General features: G+C 43.5%; 1 protein-coding gene across 1 annotated transcript in view; it reads right to left on the reverse strand.

Annotated features, from left to right (window-relative positions):
* Positions 1 to 17739, reverse strand: part of EHD4 (EH domain containing 4) — a 33231-nt gene extending 15492 nt beyond the window's left edge. The window contains exons 1-3 of the mRNA XM_009898982.2: positions 17465 to 17739; positions 9931 to 10107; positions 3988 to 4085 (exon numbers count right to left, since the gene is read on the reverse strand). Coding sequence (XP_009897284.2) covers positions 3988 to 4085; positions 9931 to 10107; positions 17465 to 17700 — 511 coding nt within the window. The 5' untranslated portion in view covers positions 17701 to 17739. The remainder of the gene's footprint in view (positions 1 to 3987; positions 4086 to 9930; positions 10108 to 17464) is intronic.
* Positions 17740 to 18127: the final 388 nt, after the last annotated feature.

Genomic DNA, 18127 nt, shown 5'->3' on the forward strand with positions numbered 1-18127 from the left:
GTTCATCATGTGCAACCTGTCCACAGACCTCATGACTAAACCATGGCACCAAGTGCCACATCCAATTCCCTCTGGAACACCTCCAGAGATGGTGACTCCACCACCTCCCTGGGCAGCACATTCCAATGGCTAACAACTCTCTCTGTGAAGAATTTTCTCCTCACCTCAAGCCTAAACTTCCCCTGGCACAGCTTGAGACTGTGTCCTCTTGTTCTGGTGCTGGTTGCCTGGGAAAAGAGACCAACCCCCTCCTAGCTACAATCATCCTTCAGGTAGTTGGAGACAGCAATAAGAACTCCTTCAGTCTGTCCTCATAGGAGAGGTGCTCCAGCCCTCTGATCATCCTTGTGGCCCTTCTCTGGACACCTTCCAATCAAAATACAATATTATAATATTAGTAATGAAAATGGATGTAACAAAGAAAGAGTATCAAAACCAAAGGCAGACAAGAGATGCACAGTGCAGTTGCTCACTACTGCCCAAAGCCCCAGCAGTGATCTACTCCTCCCCAGCCAACTACCCCCAGTTTATATACTAAGAATAATGCCCTGTGATATGGAATCTCCCTTTAGCCAGTTTCAGGTCAGCTGTTCTGACCATGCTTTCTCCCATATTCTTCAAGACCTGGCATCAGCACAGCACAGGAAACTGGAAAATCCTTAATTTAGGAGAAGTGTTACTTAGCAACAACTACAACATCAGTGTGTTATCAATGTTATTCTCACACTAAATCCAAAACACAGCACTGCACCAGCTGCTAGGAGTAAAATTAACTCTCTCCCAGCTGAAATCAGGACAGCAGGTCAGATAGACCTTGTTGTGTCAGCGACCAGTGAAACTTGAACATCATAAAGCCACCTGGTTGGACTCTGCATAAGCAGCCCAAATGTCATATACAGGAGACTTACCTCACTCCACAGTACAAACATGGACAAAGACAGTACTGCCTAACCATAAAAGCATGCAATAGGTCCACACAGTGACTTGCAGGTACGTCACATATGCTGATGCCTACATTTCATGTCTGTGAAACCTTAAATCTTGCCCTTCATGCCTGGGGCACAGAGAACACTGCTCTAAAGCTGTATCCCGAAACCTTATTTATGGTACAACTACACTGGTTATAGCTAAAAAGCATATAGGAGAACCACAGTTGTGATAAAAGAACTATGCCAAGTTGCATATTTGAGACAACCCTTAACACACTGAAAAACAAGTTATGAAATGCAAACTAATCAAATGAAAGCCTCTTCAGAGATAAGAGTTTGAGGCTATCACTGAGCACTGTCAACTTCAGTGAAAGTCTGCCATACCAAAGGGCAGTCCAGCTAGGCCATAAAAGCAATTGATAAGGGACATACCATCAAGAAAATGAGTTTCTGAACAAAAAACAACAACAGTTGCATGGTTTTTAAGTTACAAAAACAATTTTAGATGGCAGTGAAGAGCCATAGTCCTTTAAGCAACACAACTGCAGCCCACATGGAGTCTGGAACTTCCACAGCAATCCCTAATGGTGTTGAACTTCATCACAGAACTGCTCCTTTTTTCAGTGGCATATTGATATGATGCTCGAGCTCTCTGTTTATTTCATATTCAAGCCCTATGAAGAGAGGCTCAGGGAGCTGGGGTTGCTTAGCCTGGAGAAGAGGAAGATTAGGAGAGACCTCCTTGCTGTCTACAACTACCTGAAGGGAGGTTGTAGTCAGGTGGGGGATGCTCTCTTCTCCCAGGCAACCAGCACCAGAACAAGAGGACGCAGTCTCAGGCTGCACCAGGGGAGGTTTAGGCTGGATGTTAGGAAGAAGTTCTTCATAGAAAGAGTGATCGCCCATTGGAATGGCCTGCCCAGGGAGGTGGTGGAGTCACCATCACTGGAGGTGTTTAGGAGGAGACTGGATGGGGTGCTTGGTGCTATGGTTTAGTTGATTAGATGGTGGTGGATGATAGGCTGGACTTGATCACAAAGGTCTCTTCCTACCTGGTTAATTCTATTCCACTCTGTTAAGAAAGTGGCAACAGATAATTGAATGCTGCCTTGTAATATTTTTCCCTTGATATAACAAGCAGAGAAGATGTGCTTGGTTTTAATTAGTGGTGAGAAAAAAAAAGAGCTGAAATGCACAAGGGAGAAGCAGAAGGAGATTTAAGACTCTGTGCAAAGTGAGACTTACATATGTTGTGGATATCCTATGAGATTTTTCAGAATTGAAGATCATCAGTTATACAGTTTGTTATTTAGAATTATAGAATCAATAAGGCTGGAAAAGACCTCAGAGATCATCAAATCCAACCTGTCACCCAACACCTCATGACTACTAAACCATGGCACCAAGTGCCACATCTAATCCCCTCTTGAACAGCTCCAGGGATGGTGACTCCACCACCTCCCTGGGCAGCACATTTCAATGGCTAACAACTCTCTCAGTGAAGAACTTTCTCCTCACCTCCAGCCTAAACTTCTCCTGGTACAGTTTGAGACTGTGTCCTCTTGTTCTTGTGCTGTTTGCCTGGGAGAAGAGACCAACCCCCGCCTGTCTACAACCTCCCTTCAGGTAGTTGTAGAGAGCAAGAAGGTCTCCCCTGAGCCTCCTCTTCTCCAGGCAAAACAATCCCATCTCCCTCAGCCTCTCCTCACAGGGCTGTGCTCAAGGCCTCTCCCCAGCCTTGTTGCCCTTCTGTGGACACATTCAAGAGTCTCAATGTCCTTCTTAAATTGAAGGGCCCGGAACTGGACACAGGACTCAAGGTGTGGCCTAGTGCTGAGTACAGGGGCACAATGACTTCCCTGCTCCTGCTGGCCACACTATTCCTGATGCAGGCCTGAAATCAGCACCAACATGCAGTATTTGATTTATTCATCTGGTTTCACAACATTCAGGTCTCTCATTGCACAGATGTAAAACACTCATGCTGTTCATTGCTACTAGTTCCCCAGTGTATCACATATAGTAAAGCACAGCTCTCCTGCTATGATGAGCTCCACACATTCTGTCACTGAACAAAGAATCCAAAAGCATCCAGTAGACCAGTTTACTAAGCAAGCATAGTTTAGACTACAGACCCAGGAAGGACACTTTGCAGACAAATCAAGACTGAGGCTGCACAGCTGCCACATACTGTGCTCATTCCAGAATGTTCTCAAAAAATCCCAGGTGTGACACATTAAAGAATTGATTATTTCCCTTTCCACAGACCTGAAACACACAAGTTTCTATTTCCTAAGCAAAGGTCTGAAAACAGAGGGCAGCATAAGCCATGCACTTGATCACTCACTACCAATTATAACTCCACAGAAATCTGACACGCACTTAAATAAAGCTGAAGGAAACAAGGAAGAAAGTTATTAACATTATGCTGGCTTAGCAGTCTCTCAAAGACAAGCTAATTTCTTAAACAGTATGCCAAACCCAGGGTTCAGTTCTTTGCAGAAATGTCATTTTATTAAATATTCTCATTCCCTCCTCTTGCTATTACCTTAACTCTTTTGACTGAAAATTATATTATGGCATGACTGAGCAACTTTAAGATGCAAAACTAGCAGCTGTGTCTACACTAAAAGTGCCTCAGTTTTCAAATGTGACCAGCTTGAAGAGCTATAGCTACTATGAAACATCACTCAAACTTCAATGGTATATATAAGACCCTATTCATCATTACTTCCTCAGGAGTGTCAAAGAACTAATAATTAGTCAACAGACCATGCAACTATAGTCATTTGCAGCCATAGCAGCAGGATGACAGTTTTCAGGAGAAAGAATTTCAAACTCTACATCCAGCTGTAAATCATAGAATCCATAAGGTTGGAAAAGACCTCAAAGATCATCAAGTCCAACCTGTGTGAGTTGGAATAGGTCACATAGTAATAAAGTTTGGGATGCATCACCTCTCCATACCACTAAAACAGTCTCCAAACAGATTAGGATGATGACTTATCCAGTACAACAAAAATAGTGAGCTCAGTTAATTGCAAGCCCTGCATCTCACCTCTGCTGATGCGCTGCTTCTCTCCAGAGAGAATGCCAGGGCTGTCGATGATACTGATGCTCTTCAGTACCTGGTTAGGTAACTGAGAACACATGAACCTGATGGAGAGAGGGAGAGAAAAGAAACATTAACAATAGCTCTAGTTTACATGTAGACTGTTCCTTGAGAGCTTCCCTTCATGCACCTCCTTTTAGAAAGGTTCAAGAGATACTTTTCAGAAGATGTTTCTTAAGTCCTAATGAACCCCTAATGTTAACCAGATGTGTTTAAGACAACAAAACGTCAGAGAGTTTCTCATAAACAAGAATACACAGGAAAACCTTCTAAACCCATGTCTAGGTGCTGATAAAACTCCAGAGTTTGCAAGAGCCGGCAACATGGGCCATGCATGTCCATAAACCAAACATTTTGCTGTGACCCAAAATAGTACACACAAGAAAAAGCTCTTCATGTACTTCAACTTTCCCCCCATATTCAAAGACATTACCCAAAAGGGAAGCATGCCAAAAGTGATACTGATGACACTTTTATGCTCCAGTTACTGGCAAGTTCCCCTCTCACCTGCTCCAGCAGCATTTGAGCTGCCCCTGTCTCTAACCTACCACCCTCCTCGGGTGGGGCTTGCAGAGCACTGAAACCAACAGCACGCCTCCCACAAACCGAACAAAAGCTTTCACACTGCCAGAACCAAGAGCTCAAATTACACACAGCAGGCTCTAAACAATAACCTCCTGCCTCTTTGACAGCAGACAAATTCAATGGGGGGTATTATGAAAACCAAATAATTCACAAGGCTTCTGAGAACCATGCAGAACATTTTGTGTTAAGCTGAAGCTCCTCTGATGCTCATGGGACAGTTCACTGCTGAAGAACTTCATCTCCCTTCATCATAAACTGCCTTAAAGAGATTTGCATGAGAACTTAATCTTCTTATTGGGTAGCAGCTGAAGTCTGTACTAAGAAGCACACAGTGTAACCTGCCTTCCACCTGTGAAGCTCCCCAGAAGCAACCTAACACAGGGTTAAGCTGCAGGCTCAGGCTTTAAGATGGCCACCCTGCATTAACCCATCACTGCAGAAGGCACACTACCTCAAGAAATAGGGTACCACAGTAAATTTTAACTGTGCCAAGGTCAAAGAACGACTTTAAGACCAAAGATAGTCTGAGTTAGGAAGAGCTCAGGCAGTCAAATATCAGATATAAGATATGATAAGTTTTGGAAGCTGTTGCTGGACAGATAATGATCCAGATTATTCAAAGGAAAATCAGGAAGAAAAAAAAATCCTTGCACTTCACCTTGTTTTTCAGGTGACCTTGTAGTAATGAGTCTGAAACAAGAGCACACAGCATCCCTTCTTAGGGATGACAGAAACAGCAGGATCAGCCAAAACTCTCCTTGAGACCCAAGACGGCATAAGGAAGACAGCAGCCATCTCAGCTTGGTAAAACCTCAGGGTTATGTAAAGAGCACTACACTGTTTTGTTTTAGGGGGAAATTGGATGTTTGTTTTGTTTGGCAGTGTTTTTGGTTTGGGTTTTTGTTTGTATGTTTGGTTAGGGGGTTTGTGTGTGTGGTTGTTTTGTCATGCTGGGGTTGTTTTTGTTGTTGTTTTTGTTTGTTTTGTTGGTTTGGTTTTGTTGCTGTGTGTGTTTGTTTCTAGTGGAACATCAGGTATAGGGAATACTGCATATCTGCAGTCAACTCATCCACTAAGGCTAATTTTCTACTAGCTTAAGAGATGCACTTGAAAGAGAAGTGAACAAAATAACAGGTTTGAGTTTTCCAAATCCTAAAGCAGACATTACATTAAAGCAAACACATTTTGTGGAAGCATATGGGCCATGCTGTAAGTGACAAAGAAAATACATTCACTCATATCAAACATGACAGAAATAGACATCACCTAGTCTGTACAGCATGAAGTAGCTTTCAGAAAGCTGGAAGAGTGTAAGGACTGAGTTTTCTTCTTAAACACCCAAAATATTTAAAATCACTATATCACTTCAGAAAGCTCAACACTTGTTAGTCTCACTGAGATGTTTCTAGGCCTGTCTTACAAGACAAAAGGCACAATTATGTCAGTTGAACAATACAGTAGTATTTTGACTAAATGCATCACCCAAACTGGGACAGCTGGAAAAGTCATAGAATCAATAAGGCTGGAAAAGACCTCAAAGATCATCAAGTCCAACCTGTCCAACCAAGACCTCATCACTACTAAACCATGGCACCAAGTGCCACGTCCAATCCCCTCTTGAGCACCTCCAGGGACGGTGACTCCTCCACCTCCCTGGGCAGCACATTCCATTGGATAACAACTTTCTCTGTGAAGAGCTTTCTCCTCACCGCGAGCTTAAACTTCCCCTGGCACAGTTTGAGACTATGTCCTCTTGTTCTGATTGCCTGGGGGAAGAGACCAACCCCCTCCTGCCTACAACCTCCCTTCAGGTAGTTGTAGATAGCAATAAGGTCTCCCCTGAACCTCCTCTTCTCCAGGCTAAACAATCCCCGCTCCTTCAGCCTCTCCTCGTAAGGCTTGTGCTCAAGGCCTCTCCCCAGCCTCGTTGCCCTTCTTGTGGACACATTCAAGAGTCTCAATGTCCTTCTTAAATTGAGGGGCCCAGAACTGGACACAGGACTCAAGGTGTGGCCTAACCAGTGCTGAGTATAGGGGCACAATGACTTCCCTGCTCCTGCTGGCCACACTATTTCTGATGTAGTCCAGGATGCCATTGGCCTTCTTGGCTACCTGGGCACACTGCTGGCTCATGTTCAGCCTCCTATTAATCACTACAAGAAAAGGGAGAACTACAGGTCTTGGAAATTAAAAGACTCTGCAGTCTTTGCAGCAGTCATCAGTGGCAAAGGGAGGAGGAAAATCTAGAGGAAAAATAAATGAAATAGAAGGCTAAGTTCTAATTGGCTGTAGCTTTTAGAATATATCCATAATCTGAAGACAACAGATGGGTTAAAAATTGAACATCAAACTAATAGTTCAGACAACTTCAATCTGTAATGGTAGTTGTATATGAACATGTCTCTTTGACATTGAGATTTGACTCTGAATCACTATTTCTTACATGACCTGTAACAAAGTGTGATTTTTAAGTTCTGCTGCATAGAAAACAAAACTACATACTCTCTACCTTGATGACAGCAGATCTTCACAAAAAAGAGCCTTATAAAAATAGTTAAGATGACTGTAACTGCTTGTGACACAGCAGACTTTTGATACTGTCATGTTTTTCATATTATTATAGAGCTATTGTTAAGGAAATCCAGCAATGTTAGACAATCCTTGCTAGAGTTAAGTTATATTGTTTGCAAATAATCATCTTTGTAATCATAATTTTATTTCTTTTTTTACATTAGCTTTGGATCACTCAAAGACTCTAGTTAGAATTTGCACTCCTTTTTGTGCCTATTAAGATACCCATTAGAATAGAACAGGACCATGTGTTTTCTCACTTACTGTAGCCGACATCCAAGAGCACACAAGGTCCTGTCCCCATCCCTTCCTCTCCAGCTGTTCTTAAAAGTACACAGGGGAAATAAAAGATGAGTTTCTACACTGAGGAGCCTCACAGAAACATCTACCACAAAGAGTGAGATACACAGGGAAATAAGAATAGAATAGAATTAACCAGGTTGGAAGAGACCTTTGAGATCGAGTCCAATCTATCATCCAACACCATCTAATCAACTAAACCATGGCACCAAGTGCCCCATCCAGTCTCTTCCTAAACACCTCCAGTGATGGCAACTCCAGCAACTCCCTGGCCAGCACATTCCAATGGCAAATCACTCTTTCTATGAAGAATTTCTTCCTAACATCCAGCCTAAACCTCCCCTGGCACAGCTTGAGGCTGTGTCCTCTTGCTCTGAAGGGGCTGTGGAGGAAAAAACCAAAAGAGGCAAGTAACATCAATAAACTACACAGCTGATTAGTAAGTACAATCCTTGATTGTGCATTGTGTTCCTGTCTGATTTTAGTTTCTCCATTACCTCAGCCACCCTTTCCTTTCAGGGCACATATGCTAGGAAATAATTTTTTTTTAAGTGGGGGCAAAGGGGAGGGAGCATGGAAAAAAAAATCTATTAAGACAGGAGTGGAAAATGTGATATTGAATATAAAGGTTTGTCAGCAAGGCAAATGAGGAAAAGCAAAGTAAAAGATCTAGCATGATTGCAGGAAAGAACAGGGGGAAGTGACTCAAAAAAAATACTGCACAAAAGCCTGAGACATTTTCAGCTAGCTGAAGGAGGAAAGAGAAAGGAATTGGCAAGTTTTGAGAATGCAGCAGTATGATCAGAGTGGCAAACCAAGGGTGATGTTAGGCAAAGACAAGCACCTAGGTCTCTACTGCAAAATTAAACAGCAAATATGACTGTTGAGGAAGAGAAGGTTGCCCACAGCACTGCAATACAATAACCACAGTCACAAAAAGGACTGGAATAATGCAGTCAGTTACTCTGAATGTACATCTTTTTAGCTAGCCAATAATAATCTCGCTTGAGTAAGACTCCAACTAGCTAAACAGATGATTTAGCCAAAAAAAATTATGTATACCAATCATTCAAACACACACACAGCATTACTACATGTTTTGTGTAAATATTTGAATATTGTGCAAAATACTATTTACAGTATAATTATTTTCTCTCTTTCATAGAAAGCACAACGCTGAAGAAAGAAAAAAAACACGGTAGTGATCTGGAGGTCAGGAAATAATCTCACAGAGAGGGGTCTTGGACCACAAAATTGTTATTTAAACTAGGACTTGACCCCACATATCCTTATCTCCCAGCAAAGTAACAGCCAAGCCAACTTATGAGCAACTTTCTTCTGTGAATAAGTGCAGCAAGAGATAAGACTGTACATGATGAACTTTTAACACATATGCCAGTGTTTATCAGCCAAACAGGAAAGTTTATTGTTAAAAAGAGAACCAATTTAGATTAACTGGCTTGCAAAGCCAGGCCTCCATGTCAAGCTACCATCAAATACAGGAAGAAAACAATGTGATAACTCACACAATCTGAACAAAGTTATTAATTACTTTTGAATGGAAACATTCAGCCTGCTACATACATCACCTACAGCAATACAACTGCAGATACACAGCAGCCTTCCAGAAGCTAATGCTGTGATCTATGCAACTGCTTGACAATCAGCTACTCAAACACTTAACAGCTTGCATACATATTTATGCAGAAGGCATGTTCAAACACTCTCCATTCTTGGAGGCCTTTTTACATATCCCAGCTATTCACAAGTTTAAAGAGCTACACAAAGACTTACGGTGAGACCAGTGAAAATGAACAACACAGCACCAAAGGGAAAATAGTTTGATGTTTGTTTTTATGTTTTGGGTTGTTGGGTTTTTCTGGGGGGTGGCAGTTAATATTAGTATCAATCCATCAGTTTTACTAAGCAAGAGAATTTGTGCCCAAACAGACCATAGAATCAATAAGGTTGGAAAAGACCTCAGAGATCATCAAGTCCAACCTGTCACCACAGACCTCATGACTAACTAAACCATGGCACCAAGTGCCGCGTCCAATCCCTTTTTGAATACCTCCAGGGACAGTGATTCCACCACCTCCCTGGGCAGCACATTCCAATGGCTGTGAAGAATTTTTTCTGTGAAGAATTTTCTCCTCACCAAACAAGTGAGCTGGTAGAGCATTTCAGCAATCTTCTGTAAACTAGTTTTAATAACGATTTTCTGCTCAGGTAACTGAATGTCTCTGTGCTACTGCTACCTTACCTAGTACTGCTTTTTGGGTTTGTTTTTTTATTTTCAGTTAGCTTGAACTGCCTCCTCTCCTGCTTATACTCCATGCTGTTCAAAGGAAATACAGCAGGCTGAGGCTGCAGATGGTATCTAGTAGAAATTTAAACACAAAACTCCAAGGACAAGAAGCAAACAGATCTCACCTGTTCAGGAAAGCATTTCCAAAGCGGCTGAGCTTGCGGAATGGTTTCTTAGGATCCACAACTAGGGCATTTCCAGGAATGTTTCCTTCTGATTCTCCATACATCACAGCAATGAAAGAATCGGTGGTGGGCTCTGGACCAATCCGCATGCCTGGGAAGTCTTGTTCGAGCAAGTATCTGGAAGTGAAGAATACACAAAGTAACCAAATAGAATAGAATAAACCAGGGTGGAAGAGACCTTCAAGGTCATCATGTCCAACCCATCAACCAATCCAACCCACCTAAACAACTAAAGCATGGCACCAAGCACCCCATCAAGTCTCCTCCTGAACACCTCCAATGATGGCGACTCCACCACCTCCCCGGGCAGCCCATTCCAATGGGCAATCACTCTCTCTGCATAGAACTTGTTCCTAACATCCAGCTTAAACCTCCCCTGGTGCAGCCTGAGACTGTGTCGTCTTGTTCTGGTGCTGGCTGCCTGGGAGAAGAGACTAACATCCGCCTGTCTACAACCTTCCTTCAGGTAGTTGTAGAGAGCAATGAATGACTGCAGACTACAGCAAAAGCAAAGAACCTGAAAATTCCAAATTATATACACAGTCTGAACTAATAATTGCATGTTTTCTGTGTTTCCCGATTTCTGTTACCTAGGGAAAGAGGAAAAACAACAAAGGACTGAATTCCAGTTGTTCACAACAACTAGATTTTTAAGAGGATAAAGTAAATTCCTTTACAAAAACAGGGTGGAAAATATTCCCTCAGCTGCAGCACAGGAACCATTCGAGAGGATGTTAGCCTCCAGCTTCCAACATTCCTTCAGCCTACACTGTGATAACTGCCACTTCTCAATATCAGCAGCAGGCAGCTCAGATTAACTTTAAAACATGAGTGCTATCATCCTTATTCACCACAGCAACATCCTGAAAATGTTCACCTCAAGGCTAAGACCAAATTGTTTTCAAGCATGTTGCAATGTGATGATAGGGAGCATTAAAATTCTCCAATCAGCTCAAGCCTTGGAGTTCTGCAAAAAAACCCCAACCCTCACAAGAATCACAGAATCACCAAGGCTGGAAGAGACCTCAAGGATCATCAAGTCCAACCTGTCACCACAGACCTCATGACTAAACCATGGCACCAAGTGCCATGTCCAATCCCCTCTTGACCACCTCCAGGGATGGTGACTCCACCACCTCCCTGGGCAGCCGTTCACTCTTTCTATGAAGAACTTCTTCCTAACATCCAACCTAAACTTCCCCTGGTGCAGCTTGAGACTGTGTCCTCTTGTTCTGGTGCTGGTTGCCTGGGAGAAGAGACCAACCCCCTCCTGGCTACAACCACCCTTCAGGTAGTTCTAAAGAGCAAGAAGGTCTCCCCTGAGCTTCCTCTTCTCTAGGCTAAACAATCCCAGCTCCCTCAGCCTCTCCTTGTGGGGCTTGTGCTTGAGGCCTCTCACCAATAATAACCAAAGACATTTAAACTTTTCACATAATCAAAGGTGGCTTTAAATGAGAATTCTTCTTCAGGTTCAGGTGATAGACCTACAGCCAATGACAGCACTGGTTAGGTTTCAGCACGTCTACATCAACACTGGTCTTTAAATAACATTTTTTTTTCCCCTCATCCTTATTCCAGCAGCATTTTGCCTGTTCTGCTATCATTTCATAAACCAACATGGATTTGAGAGGACTTTAAGGCTCCTTGTGCTGAAAAAAACCACACCCTTATATAAAGCATCTGTACCTGCTGAATAACCTGTCTTTAAATTCAGTATCCAAACATTGACAGACTTTATAGATCAGTGCACAGAAGGTGAATTTATGGAATTAAAGATATGTACACATTTCAAAGATTTTTCCCACTACCCTTAGCAAACTGGCTCCAATTAGCTCAACCTATGATGTGGGAGGCTTAAGGCACAGAACAGTTATTTACATAAGATTTCCTGCAGCTTTCTGTTTCCAAACAAATTAATGGTATAAATAAAAATCCAATGCTATAAACTAGGAGAAAGGAAGAACATAAGCACGATCATGCCAGAACACGCCAGAGGCAATTTGTTCTACTTCTAGAAGAAGCTGTACCAAATGCATGTTAACAGGGAAATAAACCAAACCTCTCTTTATAAACAAAACAAACTCAGACCTCTCTACCCATGCAGGAGTGTACGACACAGAAAATCCCCCATCTTCTGAGGTAGATAATGGAACAAAATGAAGACAAAACTCCTTTGGTAGCTCAGCAGTTGAGCCCTTTTTGCATGGAAACCCTGGACTGTCAAGTGCGGCACAGATGAAACACAAAAGCATTCCTGCCTCTTCGTGGAACACCACTGCAGACTAGGACATTCTACAACTGGGATGCAAAGGATAACTCACAGGAGCCACTGCAATTTTCCAGATTGGATTTATCCACAGCATTGATTTAGAAAGATGAATTATATTTCCACCTTCTAAAATAAGGTATTTTGACTTGCCACAATAAAATGTCCTACTTCAAAGTCTCACAGTTCTTCCTTTCCTTATAGCCTCATTTTAAAGGCTATAAAGGAAAGGATCTCTGAGACTCTTAAGTTCTTGATATAAGTTGTCACTACCAGACTTCTGTTGACAGAGGGAACAATTCATAAGGTAGCAATACACATGATAAGAAGCTCCAAGAGCAGCAGTAAAGAACATCATCCTGAATCAAATGCATTTGAGGGAAGTCACAGAATACTAAATTATGGGATGTGAGTTCAGGATAAGACATCTCCAGGGTAATAGGATAGTCACTATATGTCATAAGCTTATGAACCTGCCAGGCATGGATATGGCCATTCAGTGGTGACAGTCTTTAAGATAACTTCTATGGCCTGCTCATGAAGTTGCTGCACATGTGACATCTGCAGAATTTACAGAGCTGGCAGTATGGAAGACCTTTCAGGATTTCCAACATTTGTATTTTCAGCTCAGAACTCAAACAATGACAAACTAAGATTGGCTGGATCCAGAATAAAAAGCGCTACTGAATTGCAATGATACATCCAAGTTCATATCACAGATGCAGCTTTAAAATCCAGGCTTTCATAGAGATAACAATCCAGGAAGGCAAGCTCTCCTTCCAAAAATTGAGTCCCACCCAACAGTCATGGTACTGATCCTGGTACAGCTACTTAACAGACACAGGAACCACTCTGCAAGGCAGGTATTTTCCATTAAAACTGACCAATAGCTTGACATCATGAAACAGTACAGACCTCAAGAAGCCCCGGTTCTTGAGCACTGGCTGTACAAGCTATGCCACACGTTCTCTCAGCATGAAAATACCAGTTTCACTTAGCCACACTAAAGGGATGAGCACTCTTCTGTAAACTGAAAAGCTGCAAATGTTTCTGTACAGTACGCTATATTAAGACAGGAGAATACCTGGATTCTTAGCATCCGCAGCTGCATGCCTTTCTCAGGAATTTTCAGCAGACAGGGAGTTCAAAAGGGTTCACAGGAAGAATGCTTAAAAATAGTGAATGTCCCACAGACAGTCTAGATCAAACAACAGACATCCTGTTGACTCTACTCCCTTTGTTTTTACCTGGACTATAACCTTTCTGCTTTGCCAATAAACATTCATCTATGTTCCTTTGCAAGATGTATAGCCAGACTATGGGAAACGGGTTTACAGAGTTCCAGAGATTGCAAAGATTACTCACAGTTTCGCATACTGATAATCATCTGAGGTCTAAATGAGGTGAACTGGACAGAGCAGCACTGAGCAGACATACTGTGCAATGGATTGGGAGACAAGCTCAATACACAGAATAAACCAGGTTGGAAGAGACCTTGAAGATCATCACGTCCAACCCATCAACCAATCCAACCCACCTAAGTCTCCCTTCATAAAACTGCTCATCTCCACACTTCATACTGCACCAAAACCTCCTCCATTATTTTTCTTCTTCTATTTTTTTTCATACAATAAAAGTAGTAAATGGTTGCTTTAGTGCAGGAATTCTGCTCCAAATTACCCAAAACTTTAATGCAGAGCTCATAAAGAAGTTTCAGCTTTCACCTAAAGACATAAAGAAGGACCTTTCCACACAGAAGAAATAGATGCAGCCCATCAAGTGCACCCTCCTTGCAGAATGCAGACAATATGCAGACAAAAGGGTGCTGTCACTAAGCTCTGCTGTGGCTGAGTTAAGTAGAAGGAAGTTTACCATTTGAATGTCTGAGTAATACCTGTGAGCAAAGTAAAAGCACAGCCTGGCAAGCTGAGGAATTTACTTCTGTTTTTCCTCATTTTGATAAGTTCCGTAGAAATGAGTCAGCCAGTTACCCTTCTAAAACAGCAAAGATGTTAACAATTCAAACCTACAAGCTTAATTCATTGTTAGAGGGAAAGAAAAAGGTCAGAACTGCAAACTTGCACTGACCAGCTCCTATCCCTTTTTCATATGCTACAGCTCCCTCCTGTCCCTCTTTTCCTGCTCTCCTTCTCTAAAGAAGACAAGGCATATCGAGAGAACTACAGAAGCTGCAAGGCCAAACAGCTCGCATGCAAGATAAGCTTTTGGCTCTCACCCATCCTCCTACTCTGTTAAAAACAGACAAGTATTAACATTTGGGCCTGGATATATTTGTTTCTATTGTTGCCATTGTCAGATACTTGAATAAAACAGCGTCGCCACGCTACACCTTATACTGCAAAACTGCATTGTTCCAAGTGCAAAGAGGATAAACAGCACCCAGTGAAACACCAGAAGAGCTGTTAGAAACCTGGAAGTGTTTGTTTGCATATCTCAACCCCTGGGGACATTCAGTCATTGCTAGATGAGTATTTTCCACGAAGACTGGGTGGAAGGAACTGGGTGGACGTGGATGTGTCAGAGGTATGAAAATGTGAAGTTCTCACGATAACATCTAAATCAAAGTCAATCCCAAATGAATATTTGCCAGCTAAACTGAATTGTTATGTTCACACATAAGACTAATAGTAAACACTTATCCAGCATGCCCTTCTCAGTAGGAAATGGAAAAATGTGGAACAAAAAGCAGGTTTAATTAAGATTTCCAGCAACATTTGCTCATTAAAAAGCTGGCAAGAAAAAAAATCTATAGTCCAACTTCATTTTAAGAAAAATTATCTATAATAAGACCAGAGTTGTAACAATCCTGAGAGAGGTGACTTTTTTTTTATTCCCCCAAGGGAAATTCAGTCTAGTAGAAGGGAAATTCATTTGTTGGAGACCTGGAGGCTATATTTGCCTAAGTGCTCTAAGTCTTGCCTTCAGCATACAAGTACTTCTCTTTTTAGGTTCTTCTTTTTCTTCCCTAAATCGGATTTTGAGTAACAGTCACTGTGACACTACTAAGCTGCTGCCCACCCTGAATGGCATATTTTCTCATGCCAATTTATCCAATTATTGTCTGTTTTATAGTGAGCCCTGATTTAATCAGTGAGATCAGATTGTGGTCCTTTAGAAGCAGGAACAGCTGTTCGATCACTGATTTGGGCTCAGCAGGCAATTCCTGTCCTCTCCAATACCTAATAAGGAATTAAAGCACTCTACCTAAAATGGGGACAGGAAAAAAGTGCTAAGTGAAGAGATGGGCACCTCCCAGTAGAAGTCACCTCCTCCACTGAGCCAGAAAACTTTGTCAACTTTGTGCAGTGACCAATGCTGGAAAAAGCTTGAAAGAGCTGCAATGAATGATACTTTTCTCATTCAGACTCTACATCAGCAGCCACCAACCCTATTGCTCAGTGTGTTATGGTTAAAGTGGGAACGAGTTAGTCACAAAGCAACAATACCAAAAATACATCTAAGGCACTGCAAGGAATATAGGCATTTCAAAGCACAATATTGACTTGCACTCGAGTCAAATGTGGGTAACTGTAAAGGACAGAGAAGTTGAATGCTGGTGAATTAGGAATCTCTTCTCTCATCCAAGGACAACTCGGTGCCCGGGGTGGGGGGCCAGGGGGGCCGGTTTCCTATGAATCATGAATGACACTGCAACTCAGCTGACAGGCAGAACAGGTTCTGGTATGTATTTGGGACCATTCTGTCTCCATTAGCCATGCTCTCACCATCCCAAATCCATAAGCCAAGCAATAACAATTATCTGGAAACCCATACTGGCTGACACAGCAACTGTCATTTTCAAGAAGAAAATCAATCACCACGGCTAAAGAAACGTCTGGAAAACCCAAATCACCCTCCCCAAAAGGACATGACTACCTTTGAAGATCTTGAAACTAAGTTTCTCTTCTTTTAATTATAGCCATATTTTTTAAAATACTCCTTTGAGCAAAGCCCACTCTAAGTATTTACAGGAATTCAGTAATAACCAGTAGAGAACCAAGTGGAACTTCTAGCTTCCAATTAGCTAGTTGTAAAACCAGAAAAGGAACATGATTAGCTCTGTAAACATCTGAAAAAGCGATCAGGTGAATGAAGGCAAACATTGCTCTTCAGTGGAGAGGGGAGGGAGATCTGCACACACTAAAAGTGTTCGGGCAAGGCTGTCTGCAACCTTCGGAACCGAGAGAGAAACATTTGTAACATTTACAGAAGGGTTATTAACTAACTTCAGACACAATAAGTAGGTCAAAATTTGATCCAAGTGACCTGCGTCTTTTGCAGAGTTTGGTATAACCTTAGGGTGATTCATAAACTGGTATTACACGCTCAAATACATGCAAGATATTCACAAGCTCCTGACACCCGAGGCATACTCCAGCTTCCTCAAACAAATTGCTAACAAAAACTTCGCAATAAGAAAGGCAGGGAAGTTTAGAAAATACTACAACAGCAGCAGCATTGTCAAGATGCCTTATCAGTGACTTTGGTGATGCAATACAATTGACCAAAGGAGTTGCGGTTATAAAAAGGACCACACGGGTTTTGTCTCAAACCGTTTTCGAGTTTCTCTCGCATCTTCACAGCCAAACCATAAAAGAAATGGGAAGGAATGGGGAGGAGATAAGGCTAAATGGTCTGTGACGGGCACTCCCGTCATTCTGTTTTAAAGCGAATAATCTAAAGATTTTTAAAAGAGAAAGAGGAAGCAGAGGAGGTTACACTTTCTCAGCAGAACATGAAATCGACCATGCTTACACAGGAAGCTGGCAGGAGGCTTACAGACCATGTAATAGCCCCGGGAGCTGCACCCATCCTCGGCACAGCATGGGAAGCTCTCGGACAAGCCCTGCTCCTCGGAAGGAGCACGGGCTGTGTCTCCACTGCCCTAGACTGCCGGCGGCTGCCAGCAGCCAGCCCTGCCGCGGAGCCGTTTGCCTCCTTTCCCCGGGACGGGCGCTCAGCACGCCGCAGAGGGCGGCCCGGCGGGGCGGCCGATGCCCGGCACGGGAGAGCTCGCTGCAGGGTGAACTGTCAGCGCGTAGGAGGCGTTTCTGGAGCAGCAGAACCGCCCTGGGCAGCGCTTGAGCCAGGATTACCGAGCGGGAGGCGGGGGCGATCCCCATGCGGGCCCGGGCGCGGCGGCGGCCTCGAGGGAAAGGACCCGAGCAACGCTGGGGGTGGCCTTACCGGATGAAGGTGGTCTTGCCGGTGCTGTACTGCCCCACCAGTAGCACCATAGGCTTGTTCTCGAAGTCGGCCTCCTCCAGGGCGGGCGAGTGGAAGTCATGGAAACGGTAGTGCTCTTCCAGCGGCAGCAACTTGCGGAGGTAGAGGTCCCGTAGAGCCCCGGTGACCGTTTGCACCACATCGCTGCCACCGGCACGCTCCCGTCCGCCGCCCTGCTTCCCCAGCCAGGTGAACATCCCGCCGCCGCCAGCGCCCCGCTGCACTACTACTACTACTGCTGCTGCTGCCTGCCGCTGCCGCCAGCGCCTCCCCGCACACGCAGCCGCCGGCGGGGCGGGAGGGCGGTCACGGCCCAGGTCCAGGCCCGGCCCCGGCGCGGGGGCGGTGCCAGCAGCAGCGCTGTCTGCCCTTGTCCCTGCCTTGCCTACCTCGGCTGTCGGGTGGGCTTGGGGTTGGTTTTGTTGTTGTTTTTTTACATTGAGGAGGCCGTCGTTATTTTTTTTGGAACCAGAATCAGAGGGGTTTGGGACACATCTCCGGCCCTGGAGGTGATTTGTACCTGCTGCTTTTCCGCGCTAAAATGTCATCCCCTTGACATGAAATGCGGAAAGCCTGTGACAGCTCCGGCCCGGACACAGAATCGCCCAAATGCTTCTCGTGTTT

The sequence above is a fragment of the Dryobates pubescens genome, chromosome 5 (genome assembly GCF_014839835.1).
Source record: "Dryobates pubescens isolate bDryPub1 chromosome 5, bDryPub1.pri, whole genome shotgun sequence".
Classification (NCBI taxonomy): domain Eukaryota; kingdom Metazoa; phylum Chordata; class Aves; order Piciformes; family Picidae; genus Dryobates; species Dryobates pubescens.